Source organism: Monodelphis domestica, chromosome 1 (assembly GCF_027887165.1).
Source record: "Monodelphis domestica isolate mMonDom1 chromosome 1, mMonDom1.pri, whole genome shotgun sequence".
NCBI classification, from domain to species: Eukaryota; Metazoa; Chordata; class Mammalia; order Didelphimorphia; family Didelphidae; genus Monodelphis; species Monodelphis domestica.
The window spans coordinates 513534315-513551431 of record NC_077227.1 but is presented as its reverse complement, the minus strand read 5'-3'; the positions used below and the strand labels follow the sequence as shown (position 1 = coordinate 513551431).

At 41.3% G+C, this 17117-nt stretch overlaps 1 protein-coding gene across 4 annotated transcripts in view; it reads right to left on the bottom strand.

The window, feature by feature from the left end:
* EFR3B (EFR3 homolog B) overlaps window positions 1–16776 on the bottom strand; it is a 133197-nt gene extending 116421 nt beyond the window's left edge. The window contains exon 1 of one of the 4 annotated variants that reach the window (XM_007475928.3): window positions 16070–16776. In XM_007475928.3, the coding sequence (XP_007475990.1) occupies window positions 16070–16076 (7 nt within the window). In that variant the 5' untranslated portion in view covers window positions 16077–16776. Of the gene's footprint in view, window positions 1–15743; window positions 16044–16069 lie in introns of those variants that run through there. The other 3 variants (XM_007475931.3, XM_007475929.3, XM_007475930.3) reach the window with 3 other exon arrangements.
* Between the last annotated feature and the right edge of the window lie 341 nt (window positions 16777–17117).

The following is a 17117-nucleotide window of genomic DNA, read 5'->3' as shown; positions in this document are numbered from 1 at the left end:
TTTTTGGGAAAGGGTCTGATACAATAGGTACTTGAAGACATTAGAGCTACTTGATGTCAAGACTCCTTACAGATGACTTTTTTCCATATAAATCTTATTCTACCAGTTGGAGCTTAGCATCTTCCTGTCTAATGCAATTAGATAAAGGCCTTTTCTGATTTTATTTTTTCTACTCAAGGCAAAAGAGAGGAGAGGAACCATGCCATAGATTGACTGTCCAGGTCTTCATGAAACCATTACGACATGGGCATTGTACCCCCCAGAAGCTGAGGCAAACTATTATCAGTGAAATCCCTTTGCTCTCTTACATCTTCCTGACTCCTAGCCTAAAACATCCAATGACCCCTATAGGACCCTGACATGATTATCCTCCTTTGATCCTCCTTTAGATTTAAGATGGACAGAGAGATGCACCTCCAGGCTACACCTCGATTCTATCAGGCTGTATCTCAGACATCTGTCTGTTCCCTAAAATCAAAGAATCTTTTATGAGGGTCATTCCCTATGTCTCCAGGCAGACCCCAGTCAGATGACCACCCTGCCCCACCCCACCGAATGCCTGAGAGGCTACCACTCTAGAGTCACATCCACACTATGACACATCATTTATTGCAAGAGTATAAAATCCCCAGAACTGATGTCATTTGGGGGACAGCTTTTCCATCCATGCTGTCCTCCCAAGGAGCAGCCTTCCATCTTTTTTTTTTTTAATATATTTTATTTGATCCTTTCCAAGCATTATTCGTTAAAGACATAGATCATTTTCTTTTCCTCCCCCCCACCCCCCATAGCCGACGCGTAAGTCCACTGGGCATTAGATGTTTTCTTGATTTGAACCCATTGCTTTGTTGATAGTATTTGCATTAGAGTGTTCATTTAGAGTCTCTCCTCTGTCATGTCCCCTCAACCTCTGTATTCAGGCAGTTGCTTTTTCTCGGTGTTTCCACTCCCATAGTTTATCCTTTGCTTATGAATAGTGTTTTTTTCTCCTGGATCCCTGCAAGTTGTTCAGGGACATTACACCGCCATTTATGGAGAAGTCCATTACGTTCGATTATACCACAGTGTATTAGTCTCTGTGTACAATGTTCTCCTGGTTCTGCTCCTTTCGCTCTGCATCATTTCCTGGAGGTTGTTCCAGTCTCCATGGAATTCCTCCACTTTATTATTCCTTTGAGCACAATAGTACTCCATCACCAACATATACCACAGTTTGTTCAGCCATTCCCCAATTGATGGGCATCCCCTCGTTTTCCAGTTTTGGGCCACCACAAAGAGCGCAGCTATGAATATTTTTGTACAAGTCTTTGTGTCCATTATCTCTTTGGGGTACAGACCCAGCAGTGCTATGGCTGGATCAAAGGGTAGATATTCTTTTGTCGCCCTTTGGGCATAGTTCCAAATTGCCCTCCAGAATGGTTGGATCAGTTCACAACTCCACCAGCAGCCTTCCATCTTAATGTTCCACCTGTACCATGCTCCTGGCCATTCTCAACATTACTCTCTAAATTAATAAATTTCTCTTTTTATTTTTAAGCTAAGTTTTGGAGTCTTGTTTTCTTGCAAAAGGTATCCTTCCCAAACCCCAGGGGTATACCTCTTCACCCCCCACAACAATTTTCCAGATTATTCTTTTATTTTCTTTAAAACCTTTACATTCTGTCTTGGGTCTGATACCAAGTATTAATTCTAAAGCAGAAAAGCAATAAGGACTAAGTGATTGGGGTTAAGTGACTTGCCCAGAGTCACATAGCTAGGAAGTATCTGAGGCCAGATTTGATTTGAACCTTTAGCTGCCCCTCCAGATTATTCTCCACCTTATCTCCCTGTCCTTTGAAGTAATAAACCCATATATATTTCCAATTTACCTCTAATATTAAAAGATTATCCATTTACCATTCTTGCTTTCATATTTTCTACTTATTGTTTAAAAGGGCTAGATTATAGTCTTTCTGAGCACTTTAAAACATTTAAACAAAGACAGCTAGGACTTGAAATAGAGCCATGCAGGAGTCTCCAATTCAATTAGTTGTTTGGAACACAGAATGCATCTTCCAACAGGCCAGACATTATAAATGGTGGTTATGCTTCCAAGCTAACTCACAACAGTCAATTTAACCCACAAAGCACCTGAAATACTGTGTATTTGCAATGAAAAATAGTAGAAAACAACATGGTTGCTATGCTAGTTGCTATGTTAAGCAAAATGAACACTAACATCAAATATGAAAGTTTTTATTTATTTTTAATGCTGGTGCTTAAGGAAAAACAGGTTTTAAAGGCAAATGAGATAGATGAAAGCTTTTATGTAGATTCTTCAGGGAGCTGTAGGGCACTTCAGAGAAGGGTTTTATGGAGGTTACCAATATTTATGCTTAATTATGCCTTTTTTTAAACCCTTACTTTTTGTCTTAGTAACAATTCTAAGAGAGTAGTAGCAAGGGCAAGGCACTTGGGTTAATTCTACTTTTTCCCCCTAAATCTATACATTTGCCCCACCTTTTATTTGAGGGAATTTCTTTTTTCTTTCTTTTTTTTTTAAACCTTTATGTTTAATCTTAGAATGAATACCAAGAATTGCTTCCAACTCAGAAGACTGGTAAGGGCTAAGCAATTGGGGTTAAGTGACTTACCCAGGGTTGCATAGTTAGGAGGTGTCAGAGGCCAAATTTAAACCCAGAACTTCCTGTCTTTAGGCCTGGATCTCAATCCAGGGAGCTACACCTAGATGCCTCTTCCTTTTTTCTTCCTTCTCCTTCCCTTGATCCCCTCCCACAATCACCTTAGGACCCCCAGGCTTTCCAATCACTCTTTTGCTTCCAAGTCCCTCACCTGGCTATGGGCCATACTTTAATTCCTACCAATTGGTAGGTACCAAAAAAGGCCCTCACTAGATATTTCCTTGGTCATTTAATTTCCCCCAGAAGCCTCCATTTCCCTCATGAACTTCCTGTTCTGTTCCTATATCCAGAAAAACAACACTGGTGGAAAAAAGAAAGCGATATGGCCACGCTGACTTACCACACCATAAATCCATGCTGTATAATTTCTATTGGCTTCTTACCACTAAGCTGAAATCATTTCATCCACATCTTGTATATTGCCTTTGCATATTCCCCATAGTGGTAATTATTCATCTTCTTCACTCTCCACTAGCTTCCAATCCCAGTCTCCCAACGCTCCCTCACTCTAGTTAAATCAAAAGACTGAAATCATCAAGCAGGCACTCTTCCATAACAGTAAGAGCTAATGTTTGTATAGAGCCTACTATGTACCACAAATTGTGCTAAGCACTTAACAAATAGAAACTCATTTGATCTTTGTAACAATTCTGAAATGGTAGATGCTGCGATTGTCCCCATTTCACATATAAGAAACTGAGGCAAACAGAGATTAAGTAATGTGCATTGGGTCACAAAGCTAGGAAGGATTTGAGGCTGGATTTGAACTCAGGTCTTTCTGAATTCGGATCCTGCATTCTATTCACTGTGGCATCTCACTGCCTCATCTTCCTTCTTATGTTAGGAAACATCATGATTCAGTGGAAAATGGGTTAGATTTGAAAGTCAGAGAACCTGGATTCAAACCCCAGGTGTGCTACTAGCTTTGTGATTTGGGGTAGCTCACAACGTCTCTGGGATTGATTGTAAAACACTGAGGCTTTTTGACTAGATGATCTCTGAAACTCCCCTTGGCTCTCAACGTTAGCATCCTGCAATCGCTAAGATTTATCTGTCTCTGATACCAATTTTCTCTTCTTTCCTTTCTGTATCAAAGGACAAAGTGTCTCTTTTTTCCCCTCAAGCCTAATATCTCTACCTCTTCAACAAATCCTTTCTGCCTCCTCTGTGACACCCTCTTTCAATTTTTCCAAAATCTCTCAACATCCTCAATTCTTCCTTCCCTCCTTCAAACATGTATAAATCTCTTCTATTAAAAAGGACAAAGGACCTTCCAACAAGTCCCACTACACCCTCTAATTGATAGCCTATCTTTCATTGTTAAACTGTTTGCCTTCACAACAATCTCATTACTCTCTTCTCCAATTAATCTATCATACTATATGACAAACATTTATGAAGTGCCTACTTCAATCAAGGCACAGGGCTAAGGAGAGGGGACACAAATAAGAAAAAAGAAAGCCAGACTTTGCCCTCAAGGAATTTATGACCTAATGGGGAAAGTGAAGAAACAGAAGAAAGCTGAAAAGAGAGGGAGGAGTTCCACGGGGTTCTGGCCCAGGGACATGGTAGATGACTGAGTAGAAACCAAGCAGAGCAGCTGGTGGCAAATGAAGAGATGGCTGGCATGCTGAGTCTTCTATAAAAGGAGGCTATGGGAAGAGTGTTTTGCTCTGCTCTCCCCAGCCTTCCAATCAGAGAGGCAGAAGTGACTGAGAGTGCTGAGGGAGTGTGAGGGGCAAAGCTGAAGCAATCTTCAAGATGATTTCCTGAAGAGTTTATCTGAGCAGCAACATGGTATCATGTCTAGAGCTCAGACTTGAGTTTAAATCTGGACTCAGATCATTTACTAACTTTGTGACTCTGTGCAAGTCATTTCATTTGTTTGCCCCATTTTCCTCATCTGTAAAATGGGGATATAATCCTAGGACCTACTTCCCAAGGTTGTCATGGGGATCAAATGATAAAATAATGTTTATAAATAATATATTATAATATACTACTTACTGTAATATTATATAATATATAAATGTGTATATTGTATAATATGTAAATGATTATATATTATATTTATAATAGGAATAATATAATATAGTGTAACATTTACTATAATAATATAATATAATAAAATAATAAGTTTAATGCTTGCTACAGTGCTCAGAAGATAGAAAGTGCTATGAAAATGTTAGCTATTATTATCTGGTGAAGAGTTTATCTTGGACAGGGCATAATCATGATGATACTTTCGTGATACTTTGATTCTTAACTTGTTCCAATAAATCAATTCAATTCAACAAACAGATTATGATATATAAGGAAGGGAGTAGTCCTTGCCCAGGAGGAATTGTATTCTACTGACAAGAAATCTCATGAGTACAAAAAGTCCCAAAATAAATTGAAGAGGGACAAAGTGGTAACAAGTGGTGAGAAGGGAGGATTGAAAAAGGTTTCACGGACAAAATAGTCCTTGAGTCGAGAAGACACGGACAAGGACTCTTGGGGAGGGGCAAAAGAATAGGAAACGGATATTCTAGGCATGGAAAACTACTTTGTATAAGTGGGAAGAGATGGGAGATAAATGTTTCAAATTTGGGGAATGGCCAATAGTCAAATGAGCCTGGAGCATAGAGTTCTTGAAGCAGAACTACATGAAATAAGGGTTTGAAATGTGGCTCCTAGTACACTTCCAGAGGGTCATAATTGCTAAGCTGAGGAGTTTGTGTTTTATCCCACAGGCACTAAGGAGCTACTGAGGCAATTTGAGCAAGAGAGTAGCATATTGCTTATAATGTGAAAAACACTGTTAGATGCTGTGGACATGAAAATAAATTTAACATAGACACTGCTCTCAAGGAACTTTTAAAAAACAAAAGTAAGAAATAAGGGAGAGTGAGATAAAAGTGCAAAAAAAGAGATCACTAATAATTTTGGACTAAGAGGAACCAGAGAGGATGTCTAGTTCAAACTCTTCATTTTACAGATAAAAAAACCAGGATCTAAGAGGTTAATGGTCATGTTCAAGGCCATAGGAAGTGTGTGACATAAAAATGAGCAGGACTGCCCCACTCACTTAAATAAACAAAACCTGGAATCAGAAAATGAGAGTAGAGGAGCCAGAAGTTTATTTCTTTTCCTCATGAGGAAAGGCAAATGCCCTGGTGGCAAATAGCAAATGTTTGGATGCAAATACAGACTTTTATAGATTCCCCCTCCCTCCTCTGTTCAGCCTCCCTTTATATCTAGAGGTCAGGACTTACAACCTAGGCGTGAAGTCTAACCCAATCAGAAAATAACAAGTTATATGAGCTCATCATTTGGGAGGGGATAAGAGTATCACCCCAAAATTTCAAAGTAAAGAAGAGATAAGGGATCAGAGTAGCTGCAGCTGGACTGAGTGGCCTTGTTCTTGATCCTTGAGCCCTGACAATGCCCTTGAAGTGAGATCAAAAGTTTTGTCCTAAAATAACTAAACATAGTGGAAGCTAAAAACAGACTTATTTACACATTTCATTTTGGGGGAGGAGAATAGCTGAATGCTTCTTTGCCTTGAGAATATTGAGGTGTAAACTGAGTGCTTTACTTTGAGAATTACACAATTCTATCCCATTCAGATGTGAGCAGTAGAGCAGCTGGTATTTGAACCCTAGTCTTTCCTATCAACCTTCTTTCCATGGTACCCCATAGATGCTAGACTCAAAGAAAAGTGCTATAAGAAATCAGAGGAAGAAGAAATCACTTCTAACCTGGGGGTCAGGAACAAGCTTAAGAAGGTAGCATGTAGATAAGTGAAGAAAGAGAAGGATTTCAACAGGTAGAAATGGGGAAGAGACATCCTAGAATGCTTTGTGTCCCCCCGAACCCCACCCCCACCACCCATTTAAATCCATTCAAGTAGATTTTAAAGTGGAATTATACAAGTTCTCAATCAACAAATTACTACTGAATCTACCAACAAATCAAAATGTTGAATGAACAACCAATCAACAAATTACTGAATGCCTACTATAGTATAGTGGTAGTCTCTCAGTGATCGAGTATGATTATTGTATGAATGCCATCTATATGCAATGTATTGTGCTAGGTTCTATGTCCCAAAAAGTCCAAGTCCCTGCCTTCTAAAAGCTTATAATCTGATTGGTCAGACAAAAAGGCAAGTGCAAATTTAAATAATACATTAAATATGAGAGAAGTCACAGGGATCTAAATGATATAATAAAAGACATTTCCAAATAAATAGTCAAAGGCTATGAAAAAGGCAGTTCTTTTTTCCCCTTTAAACATTTATTATCTATTTTAAATTACATTCATCTGAAAATTACAAGCAAAGAGCCTGAGAATATGACATTCAGATTACATCTAAGAACAAAGATGCTTAACATTTTAACTTTAACATCAATTAGGTATAGTTTATAGTTGATGGAAAAAAAGATGAAAGTTCCTTTGGCTTTGAAAAGCCAATTCTTGAAAGGACCTCAGATCATCAATAATCATGTGAGAAAAAGTACTCAAATTGGTTTTGCATGACAATATATGTATAATAACCCCCATCAAATTGCTTACCATTTCTGGGAAGGGTGAGAGAAGGGAGAAAGGGCTACAATCTGGATCTTATAAACTTCAGAAAAACTTAAAAGTGGAAAATGGTTATTATATGCAATTGGTAAAATAAAATCTCTTTTTAAAAAAGTACTCAAAATCATTAATAATCAGAGAAATACTAATTAAAACTCTGAGTTACGACTTCATTTATCAAAATGGTCAAGATGGTAACAGAAGGCAAAATTCAAAGCTGGCAGAAATGTGGAGCAACAGGAGTGATGGTTCATTAGTAGTGGAATTGTGAATTGATTCAACCATTTTAGAAAACAACTTGGAACTCTGATGTTCAAAAATGTTCCTACCCTTTGACTCAGGACTCCCATTTATAAGGTTCCTGTCTTAAAGATGTTAGCAACAAGGAGATAGGATTCATCTAAACAAGAATATTCATAGCAGCACTATTAGTAATCCCACAGAAAAATCTGAAAACAATCTACATGTGTAATGATTGGGGAATGACTAAATCAAATGTGCTAGATGAATGTGATGGAACACTTTATAACATAAGAAATGACAAATATGGGGGTGACTGGGTGGCTGAAAGTCAGGCCCAGAGATGGGAGGTCCTGGGTTCAAATATGATCTCAGACACTTCCCAGCTGTATGACCCTGGGCAAGTCACTTAATCTCCATTGCCCAGCCCTTACTTCCCTTCTGCCTTAGAACCAATACACAGTATTGATTCTAAGATGGAAGGTAAGGGTTAAAAAAAAGAAATGACAAATACAAAGAATTCAAAAGTATATCATCAATGATACATGTAAAAACCAGTTGAATTGCTTGTTGGCTCTGGGAGGGGAGAGGAGAAGGAAAAAACATGAATCATGTAACCATGGTAAAATACTCTTAATTAATTAAATAAATAAAATTTTAAAATGAAAAAGTATATCATTACATTTATAAAGTGATGGGGGATGGGGGCAGGATTATAACAGTATCATATGCCCTAGCCTCTTTCTATCTTTGACTATTTCTGCCAAGATTCAGGACAGAAAAGGGTTCAATCTTTCCACTTCTCCCCAGGCTCCTTCCCTCCACTTACCCACATACCATTCAGTACAAAGGCTCACAGCAAAGAGTTTTGTAGTATGGTATAACAGAAGGATGCTGGGGATACGCCTTAAGAACACAGTATTCAACAATTCAACCAGCATTATGAAGTGGAGGTCGTTTTCAGCAGGTCACTATGGGATCCTCTGAGACAGATGCAAAGTTGAGATAAGCTACAGGTACCAGACACAAACAAGAGAGATCTCTACATTTAGACTACCAGAGAGGCAACATAATGCTACATAAAGTCCACAGAGGAAGGTTGTTTTCAACAGAGGAAAATAGAGAAGACTTCAAGGAAGAAGTAACAATTGAGTTGGGCTTTAAAGAAGTCAACAGGCAAAGAGAAGGCATTCTATAGAGAATAATATGAGCAAAGGTATGGAGGCTGTCAAATACAAACTGTGTTCAGGTGACAGATAAGTCAAGTTTATTGGGACCTCAGAGTCCATGGAGGGACCTAATGAAGTAATTCAAAATGGTAAGGAAAGTGGTTCTTCAGGACAGAGGGCCTTGAATGTCACATAAATGCTTTTGAATTTGACTCACTGGGCAACAGGGAATCACTGAAAATGTTTTAGCAGAAGAGTGGTAGAGTGGAAAGAGCACTTGGCTATAGCATCACGGGATAGATTAGATTTCCTTTTATATGACCCCACAGGGCAGAACCAGGAAATGGGTGGAAATTGTAAAAAGAAAGCCAATTTAGGCTCTATGTCAGGAAAAACCTCCTAACAATTAGAGCTGTGCAAAAGTGAAACAGGCTGCTTCAGGAAATGGGAGGCTCCCCAACCTTAACAGTTTTCATGTTAGGTGACCATTTGTTAAGTTCTCTATATAACAGGGATTCCTTTCATGTATAGGTCGGACAAGATGGTCATTGGAGTCCCTTCCAATTCTCAGATTCCATAATGCTCTCACTTGGATTCAAATCCTACCGATTATGAATACCATATCTCTGACCTTATTATTGTTCAGTTATTTTTCAGTCATGTCAGACTCTTCATGACACAATCTAGGGTTTTCTTGGCAGATACTGGAGTGGTTTGCTATCTCCTTCTCTGGTTCATTTTACAGATAAAGAAACTGAGGCAAACAGTGCTAAGTGACTTGCCCAGGGTCACACAGCCAGTAAGTGTCAGAGGCCAGATTTGAACTCAGAAAGATAATTTTTCCTGACCCCTAGACCTGGCACTCTGACCATAAGCAATCACTGAACTTTCATGAGCTTCCATCATCATCTGTAAGTTCAAGGAGCTGCATGTGATAAACAAGATGAAAGTCTAGTCCTTTTCTCTGATCCCTTCAATCTCTCAAACCTCTGCAAAACAGAACTACACCAAAGGTAAAGAAACTTCAGCAGTCACCATGATTTAGGGCACCCAGAATCCAAAAGAAGACAACAGAAGTGCAAGTGGGATGAGTGAATGCAGCAGCCAAGGACAGCAACAGCAGCAGAAAGACAGCAGAGAGATCAGTAAGACACTTCTTTCTAAATGTACACAGAGAGACGGAAATAGAGGTAACAGGGAAGAAGAGCGCCTGGGGCTGTAGACAGAACCTGGTGCCATCCTGCCTACAAGAAAGAAATGAGAAAATCATGTTTGGGAGGCACTGAGAAAACTGAGAATTGGGGGGATTAGGACAGCAAGTGATTAATTGTGAGAACTGAGTGAACATGCCGACTCCATCTTGTGATTCAATTCTGGAGCTAGCTTAGCTCCTTTTCTATTCAATTATGGGTCTTGTCCAATTTTTTTCCTGTGAGAAAACTTTATTCAATTGTAGGAGTTGGAAGAAAACCTTATTGCTTTGTTTGAACCTACCGCTATGTGGCTAGGAAACTAGACCACTTATGCCTGCTGTTCAGAGACCCTTAACCAAGGACCTAGGTTATGGGGACCAGAAAGGCAGTCAGATCCAAACTCATGCAAGGAATTTTCTCACAACTGTACATCTCAAGGAACCCCTAGTTCCCATCTGAGAACTGGTCCCATACAGATCAATCAGTTATTGTTTCTGTGTTCTTTTGATTGTTTATAGGCACGTGGAAGGTGTAGGACATTTCTTTTTCCGAATTCCAGGAATTGCACCTGTTTACTCTTCCCCTCCCAACTTGGAAAGTCCCTAACCTTTCATACAATTAGAAACCAGGTCACCTAGTATTGACTTGTTTCTTATTAATTAATTTCTTAAAGTCTGATTTGATTCATTATTTTCAATATGTAAAAGTCTGTCTCCCCCTGCATTTGGGGTTCAGCCCTAAGCTAAGGAAGGAGCTGGTCCTGATCTATTGGGCAATTGCCATGCATTGCTTAATAAATTGATAAGCTCAGAAGACCAAACTTTTGTTTCCTCAGTCATATCATCTTTTACCCATCACCACATCATGATTCAGTAGGAAAAACCCTGCATTTAAAGTCAAAGAACCTACGTTCAAATCCCTGCTCTGCCACTTTCTCTTTAATAACCTTGGATAAAATAATTTCTTCACTTTTCTTAGTTTCTCAGTTTCTTCAACAAAAAAATAAGGAAATTGAATTAACCTCTTTTGTCCTTTCTAAATCTATGTTCCTATCAAGTATGGGAAAAAAATCTGATCATGAGTTTCTTTGATAAAATGAAAGGGTTTGGACTCGGTGGCCCCCACACTACTTTCTAGATCTCTATCTATGATCCTATGACATCCCCAAAGCTATTCATAAGAAAGATTAATCTGCCAATGTTATAAAGAATGCATTGGGAAAAAGAGAGAACGGAGGTGGGATAAACTGGGGATACTGCAATAGTCCTAATGGATAGTAAACAAGAAGAGTGGGAGCAATGGGAATAAAGAAAGGTTTGATAAAGTAAAATAGTGGAGGTATGGCTGATAAGACTTGGCAACTGACTAGGAAGAGAAGTTAGGAAAAGAGAAGAGTCAAAGCTAGTCTAACACCAAGTTTTCAAACCCAGGTGAGTAGTAATGACACTGAAAGAAAGAATGATGACATTGGAAGACCAGACTTAGGAATGATAAGAGTTTGGTTTTAAACATGCTACACTAGAGATACTGGTAAGCAACCAGACAATGGAGGTCTAGATAACGAAAGAGAGCAGGATTGAAGCTATTGGATTTGAGTTATATGAATAGACAAGTTCATTGATGCCTTGGGAATAAATGGATTTTCCAAGTCTTCTTTCTAATCAACAAACATTTATGCTGGGTACTGTACTTGCTAAGTCTTGGGGATATCGAGGCAAAATAACTGAAAGGGTCGCTATCTTTAAGGGACTTATATTCTATCAAGAGAAACAACATATACAGTATATAGGAAATATATACATAATAAATATAAAGTAGTTTTGGATAACTGAGAGGAGGGGTAGAATCAGAAAAGGCTTCATGCAGAAGATAGCTCTTCAACAGAGGGAAAACTGTAATCTAGGCATGGGGAGAAGCAGTGCAAGGGGACTCCCAAGAAGAGAGTACCAAAGAGAATAGGTTCAAGGTTAGAATATGCAGGAAGTTGATTCTGTATCTTTTTCATTTTTCTCAGCTAACAGATCACTCATACATCATCTTAGGGCAAAGATGCCCCAAAACTTTTGCCTCTACTAAGTGTTTTATTAATCACCACTGTCTTGTGCTAAGAATGTCCCTTAGTTCTATTCCTGGCTCCAACAGGCCATTCCTAATGGAAATCTACCAGCCTCTCTTCTTCCAACAGGCAACACAGGGTATGTCCTCTCCAAAGAAGAGCAAATGGGAACTCAAGAGATCTGAATTTTAGTCCTGGCTCTGATAGTTGCCTGACCTTGAACAAGACACAACCTCTCTGGGCCTCAAATTTCCTCATCTGTGAAATAAAGTTGTACTATCAGATCTCTTAAGACTCCTTCTAGCTCTAAGATTCTATTTTCTACCATGTTCTACCTGATCCCTTCCCCATTCCACCAACTGCCACTTTCTGCCATCATTATATTCTCAAGAGCTAAAAGTATCACATGATACTTTCTTTTAAGGAAAATACTAGAAATTTAGAAGAATGTACTTTGGATGTAAGATTAATTCTATCTCATGAATGAAAGAAGAAGGGTCTCTGAAGATCATTTTACTTCAGTCCTTTTGTTTTGTAGATCAAAAAGAATTTCCATTTAGAACTAGAAGGGTCACTAAAGGTCACCTAATCCAAGCCTCTCCTTTTACTGGTGGGAAAGGAGGCCCAGATTGGTTAAGTGGTTTAACTCAAGTCACACGGTTAATTAGCAATGGAGTCATTACTAGACCCCAAATCTCCAGTCCCCTAGTCCAGTACTTTTTCCATAAAACCACCCTAAAATCAAAATTCAAAAATAAACATGACATTCTTCTCATAAATGATCTGTGAGCAGGAGTTTTGCTGGTCTGACCCCCTTCCCATTTAGAGGGTCATAAAATGGTCCTCTGAAACCTTTTTTATCCTCATCTTTTAACAAATAATCTTGGGTATGAATATTGTTTCTGTTTGCAGCTGGAGAAACAGGCTAATAGCAGGGAGATGAGAGACTTTGTAGCAGCTCCCAAAATAGAAGCTAGACATCTTGGCTCTAAATCCCCCCCACTTTTCTACAGTTCTACCCTCATCTCTTGCTTTGCTTTAAACTGTAAAGATGCAGAAAGAAACCCTGGAGCCCTGAGTCCCGATCTGCCCTGGCTCAGTTATCATCTCCCTGGGCTGAGTAATGGGACAGAATTCAGGTCTCCTATCTCCTGGTTCCCCCATCCTGCTCCAATGGGACCTAGCCCTGGCTGTTTTCCCATTGCAGGTGTCCTGCAGTCACATGCCCTCCCTCAAAGGAGCTGCAGTTTCAGGCTACTATGCTATTCTGCAGAACAGCTCAGGAATGGAGGGGGAAGAAGAAGAGAGAGAGACAGAGAGAGACAGAGACAGAGAGATTCATTAAAAGAAAACATTGGGCTTGCTGGACCACACAACAGCTGTTGTTCAGTTTCTGGGCTTTCTCTTCACTGATCTGCAGCTTGGAAAAGAATCCAGTATATTAGAGGTCAAATACCCCAGCTTAGGTCATCCAAGACCAAAATAGCTAGGGGGATAGGAGGATGGAGGAAATGTTGGAGGGAAATCTTCTGGCATTTGGTCAGAGCTCAGATATGCAGGTAAGGAAGAAGAAAGATGCTAAAGCTGGGGAGGGAACTAGGTAAGCTTGTAAGTGGTATTTCTGTTCTTCCCACTAAGATGGTCTAACACCTTAACCTTGGGCCATAGCTCATCAGGTGCTTCCAAATTCAAAGAATGCACACCTGGTTCTTAGGACCATACAGTTGGGGCCAAAAGGAATCTCAGAAGTTATCTTATCCGACATTTCCTCCCCATTCTGAGGGAACAATGGCCCAAGGACAGGAAGTAACTCAGTCAAGGTCAGAATTAGGATTTGAACTCAGGTGTTCTGACCCAAAATCTAAGAGCACATTTTCCATTGTACTACATTGCTATGGTTCCTGAAGTCTCCAACCAAATGTATAACTCAAGTCAAATCCCAGAGGGAAAGAAAGCAGAAACCACAGTGAGACCTTGGAGATCAATTAAAAGAAAAATCTGCTTTTCTCCCAAGATCCAGTCTCTAGACTCTTCTACTTTCATTGTAAGATGATGAATTTTAAAGCCATTTCCCCCTCTCATATCCTAAAGCTATCAGAATCACCTCAATCTCCTCAGGGCAACTCTTGGTCAAAGTGGGGAGGACTTAAAGCCAAGATACCCATTTTCCCCAAGGAACCTGGCCTGGATCTCTGAAGAACAATAGTATTAAAAACAGCAGCTAACATTAATATATCTCTTTAACACTTGCAAAATATTTGCAAAACATTTGTTCTGTCATTTTGGTCTTCTTAATAACCCAACTAAGTAAGTGGTGTTATTGTAACCATTTTATAAATAAGGTTACTGGGGTTTGGAGAACTGAAGTGATTTGCCATAGTGCATCAGTGGCAAAGATGGAACTCTGGCCCCTCAGTCCTTCTGATCTCTAGTCTAGGACGCTTTCCCCAATATCCTGCTGCCACTTTCCAACTCTCTGCTTGGTAGAGCATCACTGTGAAAGCCAAGGAGGCTTTCTCAACAAGCAGAATCTCCAACAAAACCAGAGGACCTGCGGATAAGCTACAAAGCAGAGCAATGGCAGGTGTAAAATCAGCTGTTGAACATAAGTTGTGGGGGTGGGGAGGGTTTGGGAAGCTCAGGCTAGGAGCTGGGGCACCCTGGCTAACCTTCCCCTTAGTTTCTCCCCCAACTTTTACTGGCGGATGATAGATTTTTAGATCAGGAAGGAACCTTCAACGCTATGCAATCTTGTCATTTTACAAATGAAGAAAATGAGGCTTAGACATGGGGTGTGATTTGCCCAAGGTCACAAGGGCAGAACTGACATTTGAACTCAGATCCTCTCTCTAAATTTAATGCTTCTTCCACAACACGATGCTGATCTGAAAAGACATAAAAATCTTAAACCCTTGGAGAGATGCCATAAAGCCAGTCTGCCAGCAGTCAAGAAAGTTCAAAATACTACTGTTTTCAATCGACCTCCCTCGGTATTATAACCCCTGACTGAGCCGGGCTTCCACTTGCTGTTCTTCAGTTACCAAGGCAGTAAGGCAACGGACAGATAGTCATGACCCGATTCCCAGAGGGATAATAATAGTCTCCACTAACTCCCAGCCCTGCTTTAGTCAGCCTAGACGCTGAAAATTCAGTCACACCACTACCTATACAAGGCATTTCCTCTCTGCTCAGCTTTCCTAATAATAGCTGGCATTTCTATAGTGCTTTAAGGTTGCAAAGTGCTTTATAGACATTTCCTTGTTTGATCCAAAGTGCTTTACATACATCACTTTACTTGATACTTTTAACACCCCGTGAGGTAAACACTACTAATCCCCTTTTGAGGAGGAAGAAACGAGGTTGAATGAAATTAAAACGAGATGTCAAAGACCTTCCAGTTCATGTAGATTCAACTCTCTCATTTTACAGTTGAGGAAACTGAGGCCCAAAGAGATTAAATAATTTGCCCAAGGTCACCTCTAAAAGAGGCAGAGGCAGAATTAGCCCCCAGATCCTTTAACCCGAACACTAGCATTATTTCCGCTGCACCATTCTGGGTCAAGAATAACTATCAAAGGTGCGAACTGAAGTCAGGGTCTTTCTAGGTCCAAGTCTAAGTCCGAGATCTAGCCACCATGCCGAGCTGCCACACAGATGCCACACATCACACACGAAATTCTAGCCCTTCACAATAAAATTAGACGTAGCTATTTCTCAGAGGTCAGGGCCAACGAAGTCCTCCTCAGCTGGCCCATCCCCAGAGCATCTCTAAACAATAGACAACCGCGCCCACGACAGAGGGACCTAGAGACGCCCCTCAAAGTGTCTATACCTTCTTCCCCCTTCACTCTTTCTTCATTAGCTTTGTCTCCAGCTCCTTAGGGGCGCCCCGACACAGCATCACCGAAAATCACACACAGGATTCCAGGCTAGCCAGCTAGCCCTCGCCCATTTCCTTCGGGGCTTAGCTAATGGGGGAGAAGAGTGATTCATTCACTTCCCCCCACGCGGTTCTCGGCTGCTGGAAGTTTGCTAAGTCTCCAAGCTGGTAAGGGCTGGGGGCTGATGAGGGTCAGAGGGGAGGGGGTGCTGAACCTAGGGGTCCGGCATCTGATCCTCCCACTCCCAGCTCCGAGGTTCCGCTTGGCCAGCTCTTACCGTACATCTCCAGCTCGGGCTCCGGCTCCGGCTCGTTCCCTCCTGGGCGGTCCGGCTGCGTCTGCAGGGCAGTTTTCTAAAACCAGCGCCTCCCGCAGCCTGTCTTTCATTCACCGACCAACCGAAGGATGGCGGCGGCTGTGGCCAAGGAGCGCAGGAGGTAGCAGGAGAAGAAATGAATAGAGAAGCGAGAGGCCATTCAGCAGCCTCCCCCACCACTCCCCCCTGCCTCTTTCAGGAAAAGGCAGAAGGAGGAGGAGGGGGAGAAAGGGAGGAGGCTATGCTAATCTAGACCCTCCCCTTCTCCCGGCTCAGCCTCTGGGAGACGTCTCCAATTCCCACCCCACCCCCTTCCTTCTCACCCCCCAGGCGCTTGCCTGGAAACCAAAGCCCCCAAGATTTCCCTTTTTTCTAAGGCTGGTGCACTGAGAGCTCCCCGCTGCAGGTTCTCCAGACGTCAGAGTGAGTTTGCTAAGTGGAACGGGCCAGAAAGAGAGGTTTTTTCCTCGGTGCCCTGATGCCAGCTCTGGGCATCGCCCTTGAATTCTCTTTCTCCTCACTGGGGTGTTCAGGCTCTAGCAAAGTCAGGAGTCACAGACAGAACCCCCCCCCCCCCCACCGCGCGCGCGCCCGCCATGTGTCAAAGGGAAATCGGAGGGGGAGACTGGGAAGCCAGAGGTGTGGTTCATGAAGGCCGCCCTAAAAGAAAGGAGCCCCAGGGGTTGGGTAGACTGTGCCAGCTGGGCAGTGAAGAAAGAATTGACAGAACTGCACTCAATCAGATTCCTCCAAACCTTGTTGCACCAGCCCTTCTTGTCTGATCTAGTTGAGGACTGCTGCATTGGGGCACACACGCTATGGGCTAGCCTCTCCCTTACTCCGAAACTCAGCTATATCCCCAGGGGCTAGCCTCGCAAACCCCTTTGCAGCTCTGGGTCCCATCAAAAATCTCCCGTGCTTTCTGCACCAAATACTGTGGGAAATCCTCCTTCACTGCACCAGCAATTGCTGAAAATATTTGTCATCTTCCTCCCGAATTCTGAATATG